General features: G+C 54.7%; 3 protein-coding genes and 1 long non-coding RNA gene across 8 annotated transcripts; 3 read left to right on the top strand and 1 right to left on the bottom strand.

Moving 5' to 3' along the window:
• Window positions 1-2,208: 2,208 nt before the first annotated feature.
• Klk12 (kallikrein related peptidase 12) lies at window positions 2,209-6,684 on the top strand. Of its 2 annotated transcripts, XM_040736086.1 has the most exons (6): window positions 2,209-2,343; window positions 2,451-2,506; window positions 2,868-3,027; window positions 4,052-4,308; window positions 5,194-5,327; window positions 6,356-6,684. In XM_040736086.1, the coding sequence occupies exons 2-6, from the start codon at window positions 2,470-2,472 to the stop codon at window positions 6,509-6,511; spliced, it is 744 nt and encodes a 247-aa protein (XP_040592020.1). In that variant the 5' UTR covers window positions 2,209-2,343; window positions 2,451-2,469; the 3' UTR covers window positions 6,512-6,684. The 2 variants fall into 2 exon arrangements, with proteins under 2 accessions (XP_040592020.1, XP_040592019.1); XM_040736085.1 differs by having other exon boundaries at window positions 2,222-2,343; window positions 2,451-3,027.
• Window positions 6,685-6,802: 118 nt separating this feature from the next.
• On the top strand, window positions 6,803-12,017 carry Klk11 (kallikrein related peptidase 11). Of its 4 annotated transcripts, none has more exons than XM_021235720.2 (6): window positions 6,803-7,874; window positions 9,409-9,503; window positions 9,775-9,931; window positions 10,378-10,643; window positions 11,089-11,225; window positions 11,565-12,017. In XM_021235720.2, exons 2-6 carry the CDS (start codon window positions 9,464-9,466, stop codon window positions 11,715-11,717), a joined length of 753 nt encoding a protein of 250 aa, XP_021091379.1. In that variant the 5' UTR covers window positions 6,803-7,874; window positions 9,409-9,463; the 3' UTR covers window positions 11,718-12,017. The 4 variants fall into 4 exon arrangements, with proteins under 4 accessions (XP_021091379.1, XP_021091378.1, XP_040592017.1 ...); XM_021235719.2 differs by having other exon boundaries at window positions 9,429-9,503; XM_040736083.1 differs by lacking the exon at window positions 6,803-7,874 and adding an exon at window positions 8,829-9,035 and having other exon boundaries at window positions 9,429-9,503.
• A 448-nt stretch (window positions 12,018-12,465) lies between these two features.
• On the bottom strand, window positions 12,466-17,380 carry LOC106022396. Its single transcript, XR_002385970.2, has 3 exons — window positions 17,249-17,380; window positions 16,420-16,597; window positions 12,466-15,557 (listed from the first exon to the last, which is right to left on the bottom strand). It is a non-coding gene; the product is annotated as an uncharacterized LOC106022396 (long non-coding RNA).
• Window positions 14,192-17,511, top strand: Klk10 (kallikrein related peptidase 10). The gene is made up of 5 exons (XM_005084796.4): window positions 14,192-14,312; window positions 15,228-15,411; window positions 15,991-16,265; window positions 16,433-16,566; window positions 16,954-17,511. Exons 1-5 carry the CDS (start codon window positions 14,222-14,224, stop codon window positions 17,104-17,106), a joined length of 837 nt encoding a protein of 278 aa, XP_005084853.1. The 5' UTR covers window positions 14,192-14,221; the 3' UTR covers window positions 17,107-17,511.
• The last annotated feature ends 728 nt before the right edge of the window (window positions 17,512-18,239 follow it).

Here is an 18,239-nt window from a genome sequence, read left to right on the forward strand (position 1 = left end):
TTGAGAAACCCATTGTCATCAGTCCTCCTGCCTTCTTGCCTAGTGATGACACACAGGGGCTCATCCATGATTGTCATGAGACAAAAGATGAAACCAGGTACATGGGAGCTGTAGCAGTTACTTTAGCCAAAATGATTTGGGTCCAGGCCAGATACCTCAGCCCAAAGAGCAGAACTGATTGATCTGACCCATGTCCTCAGTTGGGGAAAAGGAAAGTCCACCACCACATGCGCAGAGAGTTTCTGTGCTTTTACTATCGAGTTGGAGGAGGGACCGACAGGGAGGACAACGAAAGAGATATCTTAATAGAGGGAACCATTATGGGCTAGGGAGAAACCACCTCCACCACCTCCACTACCAGCAACAAAACCAACTTCCCTAATTCCTTAATTAATCTTCCCCCAACACCATCTCTCCTTCCTTCCTTCCATCTCTGGATTTCTGCTCCACAGTCCCTTCCTTGTGGGTTTCACTTATGCAGTGAGGTGCCCTATAGAGCATTTACAGATATTTTAAGAAATTTAGGGGCTGGAGAGATGAGTCAGTGATTAAGAGCTCTGAGTGCTCTTCCAGAGGACCTGGGTTTGAGTCGCAGCACCTACACGGTGACTCACAACTATCTGTAACTCCAACCCTCTTTTGGTCCCCATGGGTACTTGCAGTCACCTGTACAAACCCATACACAGACAGACAGATAGACAGACAGACAGAAACACATACACACTCTTTAACGATAATAAAATATTTTAAAAATGTAAAATGTAAAAAAGAATAGGGTGGACTATTGGCTATACTGTGCTAGGTTCTAAATGGAATGTCTACATCGTCCCTTCAAGGCTCAGGAAACACTGAAAAAGAGGAGACAATAAGAGTGTAAGAAGCCGGGCGTTGGTGGCACACATCTTTATTCCCAGCACTCAGCAGGCAGAAGCAGGCAGATCTCTGTGAGTTCAAGGCCAGCCTGGTCTACAGAGCAAGTTTCAGAACAGGCTCTAAAGCTACAGAGAAACCCTGTCTTGAAAAACAAAAGCAAACAAAGAGTGTCAGAGCCACAGAGAAGCCAGGTGACTGCTGCTGGACAGTGTCCTCTGGACATGACAAGGCCACTATACTCACGAAGCCACTGCTTTGAACCTGCTGCTGTGGTTACCTGCACAAGACCTGCCAGCACTGGTTAAGATTAAGCCTGCAGGTAGATCACCCCAGATGGGGACAGGCTGGCCCCAGCCTTGATGGGAGCTGCGGGCAGTAAAGGGTTCCTGGGGAGGAGGAGCCATTTCCTTTACTGATAAGTGCTCCAATAAATAACCCACCCTTTAAGTAACGACACCAAAATGTGTGGGGGAGCCAGGCTGTTTAGTAGGAGTGGATAATGTGGGAGGCATGTGTCAAAGGGCCAAGTTTAGATAAAATAAATTCGAAAAAGAGTGTTGGGAAGAAAGAACAAAGTCCGTTGTGCAGATACTCTTTCTCCATTCATCTGTGGTTGGACACCCAGGCTAATTCAATGACACAGTTCTGAAACAAATGGGAACTCATGGATTGAAAAATAACAAGTCAGTTCGAGACAGAGGAAAACAGCTGGCACCGACCTCTGGTCTCTGCCTCTGCCAAGGTACACTCACAAATGACAAAGACATACATGCAGGCAAAACACCCATACGCATAAAATAATTTAAAGAAGGAAAACAGCATCTTTAGAGGGGAATCCAGTTAGAATTCAATTCTGAAAGGCCCAGGTCAGGAGCCCACATACACACCCCTGACCTCCAGGCTGGCCAGTCTTCCCTGGCCTGGGCTCTTCTACACCACCCCACCCCACCCCGCCCCACCCCACACCCCATCCCCACCCCTCACCCCAAATCTCAGTTCCCACTGAACCCTCAGGCCACTTCTCTGTCCCCCAGCCTCTTTCCTCTGCCCTTCCCTGCTCAAGATGTCCTAGGGCCCCACCCTCTCAGCTCAGTCCTCCCTGGAGTGGGGATTAGAATCCAGCTCCACATACACCTTGAGTCATTGTCCCCTGGGCTGGTTGAAGTGGGGGGGAGTGGGGCTGGGTCTTCATGGGCTATGAAGCTCAATTAAGTGTCATTAGCGGAAGAGAGTTTCTGCGGGATTAGAGCCGTGCCCTGCCCGGCTTCCTCATCCACTGAAACCCCACCACCAGGCGGAAATCGGATGAGCTGAGACAAAGGGATCAGGTGGGGCGTCATGTGTGACATCTGCACAGTTGACTTTCAGGTGGCCGGCAGAGGAAAGGCAGGCGAGGTGGACAGCGAGATAGCAGAGACAGACAGACAGACAGACGGAACGGGTGACACACGCATTGTCACTTCACGACAGGTGAGAAGGGGTCAGATGGAGGCAGTGAGCCTGGGGGATGGGGCAGAGAGGAGAGAGCAGAGGTGAGCTGAGAAGGGTGAGCTCGGATACCCCGCCTTTCCTGGCAGACCCTGGAGATAGCCCATCATGAGGCCCAGCATCCTCTTGCTCCTGTGTGTTGTGGGTGAGTTTTCTGAGCCATGACATGGTGAGAAGTGGTGGTGACAGCCCTGCGATTGTGTCCTTCCCTTCTCCCAAAAAAAACCACCTGGTGCTGAGGAAAATGGGAGAGGTGGACCCTGCTTAGCTGATCCCTGTGTTGTTGGGTCTGTGGCACCATCCGGCTCCTTCTTCTTGTTTGTTTTGTTTTGCTTTTCTGAAACTTGTGACACACCCCCTCAGCCTCCAGGGCACTGGGACGACAAGCATGTGCCGCCCATCACACACTCAGCTGTTGTCTCTTTTCCTGACGTTCCTGCACCCACCTCCTCCCATCCACAGTCTTCATGTCCAACCCCATTTCTCTGGCCTACACCGGACCTCAGGTCTCAGTCAGGCTGACAGGGAGAAGATCTTTGATGGTGCTGAGTGTGTGAAGAACTCACAGCCTTGGCAGGTGGGGCTGTTCCGTGGCAAATACCTGCGCTGTGGTGGTGTCCTTGTGGACCGCAGGTGGATCCTCACAGCTGCTCACTGCAGTGGCAAGTAAGGCCCGGGGGCCTCCTCAGGGTGAGCAGAGGAGGGTCTCCCCCATGGTGTCTGGTGTCAAGGGCTAGGAGGCAGCCAACCTCGCATCAGAGGTGCAGGACTTCCTGAAGTGGGCTGGGTGCTGCCGGGTGGGATGAGGGTGCAGTGTGGGGAGGACCTGGGATGGTGCCTCTGCTCCGCTCCCGTTTCCTCGTGTGCCGTTTCCTTTCCTATACAGCGTTTACCACCAGCCCCAGGCACTCCCTGACCCCAGCTAGACTCGGTGCCACTGAACTTGAGTCACAGCCTGTACCCCAAGAAGCCAGGTTCAGTCACCCTACCTTGAGAAGCCAATTAAAACAGACAAATTAATAATAGAAAGGAGATTTACTCACGGTGGCCCCATGGGGAGAGGACAGACAGCCGTGGCCCCTCTAGCCCCTGTCAGGCCCCTGAAGGGAGACTGAAGGGTAAACAGAAGCTAACATGGTATCTAAGCCGTCTGAGACATGGTGCCGCCCCGTCTCGCCTGGGCTTCAGGCTCCACGGTCAGGTGGTCTGACAAGCTCTGAGAATCACGTGCACTCCCCCGGGAGGCAAGTTACCCTCTGGCTGGCATCCTTTTCCTTCTCCCAGCATGGGATTCCCACTCCTTTGGGTCCATTGTTCAATGATCTGACAGACACTAGTGTCTCCGGCATATCTTCATTTTGCCTGTTGGTGGTGTGTGCCTTCCAGCAAACAGAAACACTAACCAGGACACCCATGAGCCCCCTCCTCAGACCCCCCACTCTCTAGGTCTGGACTTTGTTATGAACGGGGAGCCTGGTATCAAGAGGCTCCACGCAGGACAGAGGTGTGCTCCTTTGCCCAATCAGCAGCCCTGGTGACATTGCTGGTGGGGGCTGTGGGGACGAAAGGGCAGCTGGTACAGCAGAAGACATCCCTGCCCCGTGACCCCTGCTACCGAAGAGCAGGAGAGAGAGATGCAGACAGAGGTAAGGGCAGCCGTCTGCCACCAATTGACCAGCTGCACCCTCAGGTACGCAGTGCGCCTTGGGGAGCATAGCCTCACCAAGCTGGACTGGACAGAACAGTTGAGGTTCACCACCTTCTCCATGACACACCCCGGCTACCGGGGTGCCCGTCAGAACCACGAGCACGATCTCCGACTCCTGCGGCTGAGCAGTCCGGTCTACCTGACCCACGCTGTCCGGCCCCTGGCCCTGCCCGCTTCCTGTGCTCCTACGGGGACCAAGTGTCATATTTCAGGATGGGGTATCACCAACAAGCCTTGGGGTAAGAGGGTCCTGAGGTTGCGAATGAGGGCTGGAGGGTAGGAGGTCAAGTTGTTCTCTTCAGTGGGAGCATGAGTATGGGGTTAAACATTGGGGTCAACATTAGAGCCACAGAGGTTAAGGGATTGAATATGGATCAGAGGGTTAGAGTTGTGATCAGAGGTCAGAATAATGCCAGGGGTCATCAGGACATCTGATCCATGGGCTCAGGTGTTAGAGGTCATTACAGAGCTGGTATCTGCTGGGCTCTAATCCAGGTGCTGTGTAGACCGCAGTAAGAGGGTAAAGAGTCAAGGCCGTCTTCCACTACAGAGTAAGAGCCTGTCTCAAAGCAAAAAGCAAAAGTGTCTGCACATGTGGCTCGGTGGTGGGGTCCCTAGGTCCTAGGTTCTGTCTCCACTACTCTACTCTATTGGGAGAGAAGCTGAGGGCACTGAATCAGTCCGGTCAGAATCTTTCTCCTGTCACATTTGGAAGTCACAGGGTTTGGGCCAGGGTTTCTGTGGCATGGAATCTGTGGTCAATGACCCGAAATCAGAAGACTTTTTTTTTTTTTTGAGTTGAGATGAAGTAAGTGAAAGTCTGGAAGATGTGGAATTGGGGTCTGAGGTTAACGTGAAACCAAGGGCATGAGTTCAGGAGAAGGAAGACATGAAGTGAGGCTGAGGTCAAAGTTCAAGAGACCAGGTCTATGACCTGGGGACAAGAGTCACTATGGAAGTGAGTCATGAAACTAAGAGTGTTTAGGATGGCAGTGAGTTTGCATGGAGGGGTGTAGATTTGGGTCAAATGTCCTTGGGAAGAATGTAGCCTCAAAGCAGGAATCTCAGAGGGTCGACACCACTCATCATCTGAGTCACCTACACCACCCATCTTCCATCCCCAGACCCATTTCCAGACCGGCTCCAATGCCTCAACCTCTCCATCGTCTCCAATAACACATGCCAAGCCGTGTTCCCTGGGAGAGTAACCGAGAATATGGTGTGTGCTGGTGGTGAAGCCGGGAAGGATGCCTGCCAGGTGAATCAACTCAGGGAGATGATGACCGCCGGGGACAGAAAGCAGGCAACGGAGAAAGCAAGATGGGGCACTGAGGTAGACTGGGTGCAGAGTTTATTAATGCCATGACAGACAGAGGCAACAACATGGCGGCACTCTGAGGAATGTTCGGACCCCAGCACCAGAGACAGAGAGCATGATGGGATTCTGAAGAGGAGTCAGAGTCCACATGGCAAAAGAAGAGGGTTTCTTTCTATACTTTTCTGAGAGTGGGGAAGGTTAACAGCAAGCCCCTGCATCCAGGCTCTCTGGTTCCCAAACCGGAGGCAGGGAAGGGAAAGACAAAAGCGTGTAGGGCCACCAATACTAACTTGGACATAAACTCCCTTCCCAGGTGAGGGATCCTGGCACCTGGAAGTCCGTTAGCTAGGGGCTGGAAGGCAGTATCCTTGTAGAATGCCTGTTGGTATCTGTGAGGGAAAGAGGAGGCTGGCTGACCTCACACTACAGCAGTGAGGAAAAGACCCAAACCCGGGAGGCGGAGCTGAAAGAATTGGATGGGAGAGATGGGTCTAGAGAGGAGGGAGGCTCAGCCTAAGGGAGGAAGAGGGGGAAGGGAGGAGCCCAGCGTGGAGGGAGGACCAGGAGAGGACAGGAGGCTGAGAAGGGGGAGGGGAAACAGGCAAGACGTGGAAGGTGTAGAACTAGGCAGGACGGGATGTGTCAGGGCCTCTTCGGGGTACTCCATAGCTTCCCCACACCATCAACCAGCTGGGCAATCAGCTGACTGTGTCAACCTGTGATTCTGTGTCCTTAGTCTCTTGGGCAGCTTAGAGGAGACCCAGCAATCCCCTCAGAGCAGTCTCCTCTCCGCAGGTGGGCAGACAAGATGGCATTCTCTTCACTCACTGGCCAGAACCAGTCAAGTGGCATCTTCCTTCCTATGGGCTAGCTGTTGGGATACTCTTCCAGAGAGCTGGCCGCTCCCTTCTCCCTGGACCTGGCTTGGGGCCACTAGTTTAAGTAGATGTTTCGCTTCTGTCTTCTAGGGTGACTCTGGAGGCCCCCTAGTGTGTGGAGGGGTTCTTCAAGGTCTGGTTTCTTGGGGATCTGTTGGGCCTTGCGGACAAAAGGGCATTCCAGGGGTCTATACGAAGATCTGCAAATATGTGCCCTGGATCAGAGCAGTCATCAGGAACAACTAATTGGCTTCCCCTGCCTCCATGTGGTTCTGCTTAGGGGCCTCTCTGACCCTCGGAGCACAACGTCTCCTCCCTCACCACTCCAAGCTCCCACCCTTGTTGGTGTAGAGAACCTTCTCAAACTTCGACGGTGGAGAGAGGGCTGGGAAGCCCTGGAATAAACATTATACAATCAAGGGAAGGGGCTGCACCTGACTATTTAATGTACAGTTGAAGCCTGGAGGAAACCGGAAAGGGTGGGGGGTTTTGCTGGGCTTGGTTGCATAGGTCTGTGACCTTGGACTCAGGAGAAAGGTGGGAGGGTTAGGAGTTCCTGAGGTCGTTCTGGACTTCATGAGACCCTGTCTCAAAAGCAAACAGGCCGGGTGCTGAGGTTGAGTACCTGCACTTGGCAGGCTGATCTGAGTTTGAGGCCAGACTGCTCTACAGACTGAGCTCTAGGCCAGCCAGAGTGGCATAGTGAGAATCTGTTTCAAAATCAAAGATTTTGGACTTAATTTTAAAATCATTATCTTTATCTTACGGGTGTGGGTGTTTTCCTGCATGCGTGTCTATGCACATGTGTGCCTGGTGCCCACTGAAGCCAGAAGAGGACACTGGGTTCCCCTGGGACTGAAGGTGCACACAGATGTGACGCGCATGTGAGTGCTGGAAACCGAGCCCAGACCCTCCAGGAGGAGCAGCCAGTGCTCTCAGCCACTGAAGCGTTTCTCTGGCCCTGCTTCTGGCTTCCTATGTGCCGTATATAAACAGCTGGAGTGGGGGTTGTGTGTTACTCCTGCCTGCCCCACAGCCTTCGGATGTTCCGTCTGGGATGGGGTGCCGGTGTACTTTACTCTGTCAGAGCTGTTCCAGGGTGACTCTGGGGACAAAACAACCCAGCTGAAGTAACACAAGACTATGTGCACCCAGAGGTCCTGTCTCCACATTCTCTTCAGAAGACAGAAAAGAAGGTTTCACTCAAAAATGCCTAAGAGGGGACCCGGTGTGCTGACCAAAGACACAAGGATGGCTTTCCCAGCATCTTCCGGGCATTTCATCCCCCACTCCACCCCAAGGCAGGGCCAGCACCCCCATGTCACGGATCAGGGAACTGAACTTCCCTGGGGTGGAGTCTCCCGCCTCACGTCACCTGGGTAGGAAGAGGCAGAGCCCGTAGGGTTTGAGGCCACGGTTGGCTGCCGGCAGAGCCTGGGCCTACTCCGCCTTGTCCCACATCTGGTTAGGGAAGAGAGGAGAGGAAGGCCCGGGGAAGAAAGATCTGAATGAAAACATAAACTGAGAGAAGCAAGGCTTTGAACCTGAGGCTATCCGATGAGGAGGCCCGGGAGGCTGAAGAGTGACTGGAAATTATCTACAGTACCCAGTAAGTGCTGGAAGCCTGGGCAGTGGAGGCTCGGGAGAGGAGGGAAGGGTCAGCAGAGAATGGAGGCCCACACAGAGCCCCGGGGCCCCTGGCACACCTGCCGAGGTTTCTTTCTCCTTTCTTGAGCCATGGCTGTCACAGGCCCTGACCTGCCTCCCCCACCGTCCTGTCCTGCCCCTGCACCTAGCAGGCAGCCCCACCTCTGTGACGCCCCAGATTCCCCCCTTCTCTCTTTGGAAAGGAGAAGGGAGGGCCCAGAGGCAGCCAAAGGCCCCACTGGGTCCAGGCAGTGAGGGAGGAGAGACCCACAGAAGGAGGGAGAGATGGAGGCCTTACAGAGGTGACAGAGACGGCAGAGGGAGGCCCAGAGGGATGGCACGGGGACAGAGCTGATTCAGGAGGAGACAAAGATCCAAAGACATGCAGGGGCGGAAACCTAGTGGTGGAGAGACCAAAATCACACACAAATTCTATAGGATGGGCGAGGGGAAGGTGAGACGAACTGGGACACCGAGACCTGTGAGAAGAAAAGGAGATGTGGCCACAGGGGAGAGGGGGGCTTGAGCGGCGATACCCTGTCTGGGACCCCAAGGTTGCCTTGGAAGGGCTCGCACACCCCTCCACCAGGGTGATAAGGCAGGGCAAGGAGCCCAGTCATTCCAGGCCTGCCTGGGGCTAACCCCCTGCCTGCCTGCCTGCCTGCTGCTACTGCCACGGCAGGGCCCTTCAGACCTAGCCCCAGAGGCCATGAGTGAGTCCAGGAGAGAAGGGAAGGTTCCCACCAACCCCCACCCATTCCAGGAGACTGTCATCCCAGAAGCTAGGCCTCCTCTGTCCCAGCATGCATTTCCCCTCCCATCTTTCCTTGGAGGGTGAGAGGGGACTTGAGACCACACTCTGTATCTCTCACCTTCAAACTCCTGCCCCCAAACCCCATGACCTCTGTCCCCAGTTGAGATGGCTAAGTCCTGCCCTCTCTCCCACCCCCGCCAGCCAGGGCAGCTTAGGCACTGGCTGTCCCTTAGCCGGCTCCACCCAACCCTGTCCAGCTGTCCTTCACGGGGGTGCAGCAAGGTGGAGGGAGGGACTTCACCGGTGGCAGAAAGACCTCACCAGCTCCTATCACTGATGTTGGGACAACAAAAATGAGGTCCTTCCCCAGTAGGTGACCCTTTCACCTTGTCCTGCCATCGCGAGGAGTTGAGGGGCAAGCCAGGGTCTCAGGTGAGGGAGAAGAAAGATGCCCCCTCCACCGGCCACTTACACCAGTGAGCCCGAGAGCCTTGCCCAACAAAGCCCCTCCCAGCAGCTTTGTTTTTCTCTCCAACACCCAGGAAGCTGCCAGCCAGGATCCAAGCCTCTGTTCAAGGTCACTCCAGAAACACGAGCTTTCCCTTCTAGGCTTGGGGTTTGTGCTAGAACCAAGAGGCTCCCTTGGGAAAGGAGGCAGGTGGTCAGAGAAGCAGAGAGCAGCTATAGGGGAAGAGAGAGGGGAAGCCACAGGCGGCCTCCAATCTCCTCTTAAAGTGATTAGGCCTTCCTCCTTGTCCCCAGGGGAACCTGGAGTCCGCCCTGCTCTACTCCAGGCCATGGTGATTCTACGATTCATCGCACTTGCTCTGGTGACAGGTACCGTGGGGCTTAGCGGGAAGTGTGGGGCCTCCCTCTCTTATTTCTAAGTCCCTCCCCTACAACCCAGGTATACCAGGCATGGTCAAGTGGGTCTGAGCTGGGTCACTTCAAAAGCTGAGGACAGCCCCTAATGACCTGGGAGTACAGACTCATGCCAGTGCATGCCAGCTAAGAATGAGAACACTTGCTCCTCCCCACCCTCATTTCTGGGGTCCCTCTGCAAGCCTGCTCCCTCTTATGCTTATACCTCATCTTTTGCCTCCTTCAGGGCTTGTAGGGGGAGAGACAAGGATCATCAAGGGTTACGAGTGCACCCCTCATTCCCAGCCATGGCAGGTGGCCCTCTTTCAGAAGACTCGGCTTCTCTGTGGGGCAACCCTCATCGCCCCCAAATGGCTCCTGACAGCAGCCCACTGCCGCAAGCCGTGGGTGCGGGGGCTGGGGCGGGGCTGGGAGGGGGCTGGAGATGGAGAGATGGATGGAGAGAGGGGCTAGGACTAGAGAGAAGTTGGGGGGTGGCAGCAGCAGGTGGAGGGATTGGGGATGTAGCATTAGCACGGGTGATGAGAGCATGACCAAGAGTGGAGAGACAAAGGTACTGTTAGTGTGTATGTATGATGGGGATCTGTTGGGACTGAAGGTGGGGTGGTGTTACTTTGTACAAGGAAGATCTAGCTGGGTTGATGATAGAGGGATGAGGTGACCTTGGTGTGGGTGACGCTACTCTGGTCAGGATGGGGATGAGGGGGTGAGTGACGCTGGAAGTGGGAAGGGACTGGGCGTTTACAAGGTACCATTCATCATCTCTCCCTCCCCACCCCTGCCCTGTCCCCCTACCTTTCTGCCTCTGACCATATCTCTCCCGCCTCAGCCATTACGTGATTCTTCTTGGAGAGCACAATCTGGAGAAGACAGATGGTTACGAGCAGAAGCGGGTGGCCACTGAGTCCTTCCCCCACCCTGGCTTTAACAACAGCCTCCCCAACAAAGACCACCGGAACGACATCATGTTGGTGAAGATGTCGTCTCCCGCCATCATTACCCGAGCTGTGCGACCACTCACCCTGTCCTCCCACTGCGTCGCTGCGGGCACCAGCTGCCTCATTTCCGGATGGGGCACCACGTCCAGCCCCCAGTGTAGGGGCTCCCGAGGGAAACGTGATCAGGGTGGGAGATGGGATGTGGGGAATGGAGGCCAGAGGCAGAGATCAGAGTCACTCAAGAGGCATGGTCACTTTAGGCTGTCAAGAGCGGAATGAGCTGAAAGGGAGATGGGGAATTCTGGGAGACTCACTCTGGGTGTGATTCCCAAATCTGTAACTTTCTAGCCGTGGGATCTAAGGCAGATGACTTTACCTCCTTGGCCACTGGGTTTTTTTCTATAACAAGAATAATCACATCCACCTATCACAATGGGGTCGGAGATAATGCACCGGGATCAATCAGTATGAAGAGTTTACTCACAGCATTGCTGTTGCTATGGTTACAGGCGTAGAGATGGGCGAGGGTTGTCCCAGGTATCACTGCTGTGGTGGGTTGGGCTGCCAGTGCTCACTGCTTACCCCTGCTGCTGTTCCCACAGTGCGCCTGCCTCACTCCTTGCGATGTGCCAATGTCTCCATCATTGAACACAGGGAGTGTGAGAGCGCCTACCCGGGCAACATCACAGAAACCATGCTGTGTGCCAGTGTTCGGAAAGAGGGCAAAGACTCCTGCCAGGTCAGCAGGCGGGGGCTGGGTCTCCAGCAGATACCCGTGCCCAACCTCAGTCACACCTGCACTGCCATCTCCAACCATCTCCAACCCTGACGGCCACTTCCGACGCCAACACAATCCCTGTCTTCCCATGCGTACCCTCAATTCCTACTCCAGTCACCCATCAAGTTCTCTGGGCCCTAACCCCGTAGATAGGCTCACCCAGAACCCCGGCTTCATTTCCCAACCTCTCACCAGGACTGTTGTCAAATTCTTCCTTTGCCCGCTCCCCTCCCCCACTGGCCTCACCCCCACCACAAGCCTCTAACTGGACTTAACCGATTGTGTCTCCTCTCATGCCAGGGTGACTCTGGAGGCCCTCTAGTCTGTAATGGATCTCTTCAAGGCATCATCTCCTGGGGTCAGGACCCATGTGCAGTCACCAGAAAGCCTGGTGTCTATACAAAAGTCTGCAAATATACTGACTGGATCCACGAGATTATGAAAAACAACTAGAGGGGACCTGCTTGTCACTACCCAACCCCTCCAACCTCTTCTTGACGCTTTGGCTTCTGTCCATGCTTCCTTAAGAACCCTCTGCTAGGACCCTTGCATGCACTCTCTCTCACCCACCATGGATAGGGGATGCTTTGACCTGGATCAACTTGGGGCTTAGAACAAATCCTAGCTTGACCTAAGTTGTGACTCTGGACACCACTGGCTTTGTTTGTTTGGTTTTTGTTGTTTTGTCCCCAGCCCTGAAGACGGTCCCTGGTGTATTCAGGGTTTCAATAAATATTTGTTAAATGACAAAAAGGCTCTATTCAGTGTCAGCCGCATATGAATCCTGATACAGAGAGCTTTTAAATGATTTACGTGGGTTGAGTCTTTGTCTGCATGTATGTATGTGTATCACATGCCTGCTTGGTACCCCAGGAGTCCAGAAGGGGGCATCAGGTCCCCTGGACACCCTATGGGTGCCGGGAACCAAACCGGAGTCTTCAGCAAGAGCAGCAAGTCCCCTGAACCGCTGAGCCATCTCTCCTGCCCCGCCCCAGAACTTTTAAATGTTACTAACCAACCGAATGCTCACAACCCCCTGAGAGACTGGTCCTATTCTTCTACCCACTTTCCAGACAGGAAAGTGGGCACAGACACATGAAGGCATTTTCTCACAGCCATATAGCTGAGGAGTGAAAGATTGGAGGACTTGAAAACCCAGTGACAGTCTTAGCTATCAAAACAATGTCACGTTACAGCTCAGTTCATTTTCTTTTTATGTAACTTTAATTTCTTTTTTACATTTACTCATTCATTGCCGGGGCAAGGGTGCTCATGCCACGGTACACATGTGGAGGTGTGCAAATTGCAGGAGTCAGTCATCCCCTTCCACCATGTAGGGCCCAAGGATCAAACCTAGGTTGTCAGGCTTAGCCACAAGTACCCTTACCCACCAAGCAGGCCCAGCAGAAAGAACTCAGTTCGCTCCTTCCAGGCACTCAGTTCTTCCTACAGAAAATCACACGTCTGAAAGTATGAAAAAGGTGTGTGCATCTGCATGCATAGAGTAAGAGGCAGTAAAGAAGGCTGCTGTCGTTTTCAAACTGCCCAGATTCAGTTCACAGAGGCCAGCATCTGCTAGCCAAAACAAAGACAAAGCAGGAAGGAAATTCCTACCGCCTTTGACAAGTTCGAATGCTCTGCAGCTGGATGTGGCTGGTGGCTGCTGTAACATAACCACTGTAGCAAAAGATCTGGACAGAGCTGAGCCTGTCAAAAGATGCCCCAGATAACACAGACGTTCTGTTCCGCTCTTGGAGAGAGATCCTGGCACAAGGAAGAACTCAGAGCTGGAACCAGATAGAACCTTCGGTTGTTAGGTGGACTTGCTTGCTGTGTGACCTCTTATGAGTCACAGCCCTCTCTGAGCCTCCCATTCCTCACCCAAAATGAGGGTGTTAGCCGAGGTGATGTGGCCTGTCCCTTGCAGCCTGGGCCTCCTATGATTCACCAGCTGTGTGTCACCTGGAGACACGCAGGGAGGGTGCGAGATGTTCACACACAGGTTTAGTGCAAGGCTACAGACGCCCCTCCCCCAGCACATGCTGAGACACAAGGAGCTTCTGTTTCTTGGTTTACACCTCTGGGAGTTTGCCTCTTCCTCCCACCACCTGAACCCTGCCCACCCTCCTTCCCTTCCGCATTCCCACACCTGCCAACACCTACCTCTCTCCCTCTTCATCCCCCTTTGATGTCACACGTCATCCCATCATCCCAGAAGACTTGACCCCCTCCGCACCCTCCCACCGCACCTGGGAATACTTCTCATAACAGGGCATGGGGGAACCTCCAAGAAAGCCAGCTCCAGAAGGTGTTCCTGCCATCTGCAGCAGCCTGTATTCCAGGGCCCCTCCCGCAGCAGGAATCTGGGGCCCTGGTTGAGTGCCAGCCCCACCCACGTTATAATTAGGGAGAGGGAAAGAGAGGGAGTGAGTCCCTGAGGGGAGGGTGGGGGAAGCTTCCGGGATCTTGGGGGTTAAAAAGGGAAGGTCTGCCAGGGGTCCCTGGTCAGAGGACCGTTTGCGGTCCACATTGCACAGCAAGAGACACTTCGGAGTCTCCTCCCTCCTTCCCACTAGCGACTCCCAGGTGAAGGGGATGCACCCCACCCTGGTTGGGGTGGATGGCGAGAGGATGGGTGGGGACCCTCGGGCAACGGGCAGCAACTCTTTTGTAGCCCTGATTTCCCTGTCACATGGGGAAGTCCCTCAGCTCTGAGGTTAGGAAGAAGCTCCCAAGGGCTCTGAGCAGGACCCCCACCCCACGAAGGAGCGTGGACCTGGAGCTCAGCGTGGCTGGTGTCCCAGAAAGGCTGAGTGCACAAATGCTCCCCTCTGGAGGAAAGTCCTGAGGGCCCCGGAGAGGTCCCTGCTGAGATGGCCCAGGCGCGCCAGGCAGGGGTCTTGACAGAATATCTGTTTTAGCCCTCCGCTCCGGTCTCAGCAAGCCAGGTGTCAACCATGAGGGCCCAGCTCCTCTACTTCTCCACCGCCTCTGGTGCCTTGACCCTAGTGAAGCTGCTGCTACCGCTACTGATGGCGCAACTCTGGGGTGAGCCCTGGGCCGGGGGCAACGGGAGGGAAGGGCCAGGACCGGAGGAGGAGGGCGTGTGGCCGCAGCAACCATGCTCAGCTCGCCCTCCTGGGGACCCAGCACCTACATAACCATCCCAAGCAAGATCCACCCTCGGGTGGGCTCTGTCCCCAGGTGCCGTGCCCCACTGGAAAAGAACCGCAGCCCCTTCACTGCACCAGCACCTCAGCCTCTCCCGCTCCGCATGCCTTCTCCTCGCCCCTTGAACACTCACTGAGTCCCTGCCTATTCCTAAACGAGATCCCACAGTATGCCTAGTCTGCTGTGCAGCATTGGAGCCCTTCCTCTGCCCCTTCCCATCTTCGGACTCGACCTTCCCTTCTCTCCTGCCTAGTGCTTCACAGCGTTCTGGCCCGGTCCCTTACTGCCCTACTGTGTTCCTGTCTCCTCTCCTGGCCGCCCCTACTGTGCTCCTGTCTCCAGCTCCTTACTGCTGGGCTGTGCTCTGTCTCCGCCCCTCACTGCTCCATTGCTTTGTCTCTTCCCTTTACCTCCCCCATGTGTTCCGTTCTTACTACCCAACTGAGCTCTGTACCAGTCCCTCTCTGCGCCCCGCCCCACGCCCTTCCCTAACACAGTCCTAGGCCTGCATCTGGTCTCTGGCCCGTAGGTTAGAGCCCTGCCTTTCCTACAACCGTCTCCCCCAGATCCTCCCCACTCCATCCTCAGCCCTGGGGTGTCTTAGTCCGGTTCCATTCTAACCCCTCTTGCCCTATCACGCCTCTGCAACTGGTTCACAGGGTTCCCTAATTCTCCCACGGTTCATGATACAGCCGCGCCCCCTACAGGCCAATCGAGTGAAGTTCCGCACTGGCCGGGTTCCCAGCCCAGGCCAGGTGAGCCCTAATCCGCTGCCTTCGCTTCTCCACCCAGGCGCACAGGCGCTGCTGCTCCCGGGAAACGTCACGAGCTTGGACCTTGAGGCGTCTAGCGTCCCGTGCACACGTGACTCGCAGCCCTGGCAGGTGTCCCTCTTCCATAATCTCCAGTTCCAATGCGCGGGTGTCCTCGTGGACCGGAGCTGGGTGCTCACGGCCGCACACTGCTGGAGAAAGAAGTAAGGGATGCCCCAGAGGCAGCCACCGAGGGACCGCCACGGAGGGGTGGGGAGGATGGGACTCAGGCACTCTCCCTGCTCCGGTGAGGTTACGGTGAGGCGGGATTCGAGCTGCACCGCCAAAGGATGCCCAGGGTTCATCGCACCTGTCGCAGAAATCAGGGCCTGTTAAGTCAGTATTTAAGACAAAAACAAAAACCAAAATTGTGGTCCCCTCATGTGCCTGTCATGCAGGGAGAAAGGACAGGGTGACATGGAGAAAGGAGAGTTGGGCATACCCAAAGAGTTGAGACATCAGCCTTCAACCTCCAAACTCCTACTCTGTTCCCTCAGACCCAGGGACTCAGTCCCCAGTCCTGCTCGCTCAGACCCAGAAGTCCAGGCTCCAGCCCCTTTCCTCAGACCCAGGGGTTCAGACCCTAGCCTTCTGCCTCAGTCCCAAGGGACCAGTACCAGCCTCTCTTCCAGACCTCATTCTTTGATTTCAGGAGCCCAACTTCACTTCCTGACCCTCTGACCCAAGGACCAGGCTTTGTCTCCATGAAACCTATACCTCTAATCAGAGTCTTCTTCCCACAGGCCTCTGAGGGCTCGAGTTGGCGATGACCACCTGCTGCTTTTCCAGAAGGAGCAGCTTCGGTCCACGAATTCCCCCATTTTCCACCCCAAGTACCAGCCTTGCTCAGGCCCCATCCTGCCACACCGCTCAGATGAACATGACCTCATGATGCTGAAGCTGAGCAGTCCTATTGTGCCAACACCCAGCGTGTATCCCATCCAACTGCCCTTCCAGTGCGCCCAGCCAGGGCAGGAATGCCAGGTCGCAGGCTGGGGGACCTCAGCTGCCCGCAGAGGCAAGAACTGGGCTGGAGGGCTGGACTTTAAGGAGGAGGGTGGACTCCTGGGGTCTGAACGCCCGTGTCTAAGAGTGGAGGGGTGGGGTTAGGCTCCCTGGGTGTGCAGGAGGGAGACTTGGGTCTGGGGGAGAGCACTGACTGTGTGACTGACCTGTTCCTCTCAGTGAAATACAACAGGAGCCTGAGCTGCTCCAGGGTGACTCTCCTTAGCCAGAAGCAGTGTGAGATCTTCTACCCTGGCGTAATCACCAACAACATGATTTGTGCTGGGCTGGACAGAAACCAGGACTCTTGCCAGGTGAGGACAGGTCAGGAAGCATGTCTGTCTCCTGGATAGGCAGGCAGAGAGACGGTGAGGGAGCTGGTTCTGCTGGCTCTGCCTCCTCACTTCCCAACCCAGTCCTCCGTCCTCCCACTCTTTTCCTATCTCAACCCACTTCCTCCCTCAATGCATCTCACCCTACCGACTCCTACCCTTGATCCTTCTCAGTCCCCTCACCTCTGATGAGCCTCGGTTCCAACCACAAACCCATCACATTTCCACTGCCCCCTTCCAGCTCGGTATGCCCTTACTAGTCCAGCTTGTAACGTCATTCCAGCCCATGCCAGCGTCTTCTAACCCAGCCAGAGCCCTCCAGACAGTGGCAGCTCTCACTTCCCAGTGTCTCCTTCCTCCCATCCTCAGAGTGACTCTGGTGGCCCGCTGGTGTGCGACAACACTCTGCACGGCATCCTCTCCTGGGGCATCTACCCCTGTGGTGCTGCCCTGCACCCGGCCGTCTACACTGAGATCTGCAAATACAGTACCTGGATCCGGAGAGTCATTCGCTCCTCATGACCAGCCTCTCACGCCCTCCTTCCCCACAGCCTCGTCTCCTGCCATGCCCACTCAAACCTTTGAGCATGCATCCTCTCCCCTCATTCCCTGCCCATCCCTGTCCTCTGCTCACAAGGAAATGGTGCCAAGAAAGTTCTAGTACCTCAAGGAAGCTGGCAATCCCCCGGTTTTTGAGTTATCAGAGTCGTTCAACCTGGCTTCCTCCACTGTGTGTCAGGGGCGAGCCGGGTACTCTCTCTGTGCCTTGGTTTCCTTGTCTGAGAAAATGGGGACAACAATTTGTCTACCTCTTACATATGTTGCATAGAGACCATGATGGAATGTGTGAGTGTGGATTTTTATGGTAACTGTCCTGGAGACGTGGACACAGTCTGGCAAGCACTGATTAAACACTACCTGATCTGACCTCCTGTGTGTGTGCTTCTGTCTGGGATCAGGGCCAGTGGGTGCACACAAGGGCGGCCTTCACCTCTGTCAGCAGCAAAGAGGAGGCTCCACGCTGCCACCCACAGCATCCTCAGAGTCCCTGCATCTCTCAGGGGCCTCAGTTGACAAGCCAGTGTGCAGTAGGGTTGGAAGGGGTTTTTTGTTTGTTTGGTTGGTTGGTTTTGTTTGGTTTTTCAAGACAGGGTTTCTCTATTGTTTTGGAAGCTGTCCTGGAACTCGCTCTGTAGACCAGGCTAGCCTTGAACTCACAGAGATCCACCTGCCTCTGCCTCCCAAGTGCTGGGAATAAAGGTGTGTGCCACCAACACTCAGCGGGGACTTGTTTTTTAAAATTACATATATTTTGTGTGTGCAGGCATGCATGCACACTGCGTGTTACATGTATGGAGGTGTTTGGCTTTCTCTTTCCACCATGTGGTCCCAGACTTTGAACTCAGGTCATCTGGTTCAGTGGTAAGCCCAGTGAGCCATCTCAACAGATCTTGTTGATTAAAAAAATCATGTATGTGTGTGTGGGCATGTGCGTAGACATGAGGACACTTCAGGGGTCGGTTCTTTCATTCCACGTGTGGATCCTGGGGATTTAATTCAGGATGTCAGGCTTGGTGGTGTCTTCACCCACTGAACCAACTTACTGGCCCAAGTTGGAGTTTATTGCAATAGATTTTTATCATAGATTTTAAGCA

The sequence above is a fragment of the Mesocricetus auratus genome, unplaced genomic scaffold (assembly GCF_017639785.1).
Source record: "Mesocricetus auratus isolate SY011 unplaced genomic scaffold, BCM_Maur_2.0 Super-Scaffold_100054, whole genome shotgun sequence".
Classification (NCBI taxonomy): domain Eukaryota; kingdom Metazoa; phylum Chordata; class Mammalia; order Rodentia; family Cricetidae; genus Mesocricetus; species Mesocricetus auratus.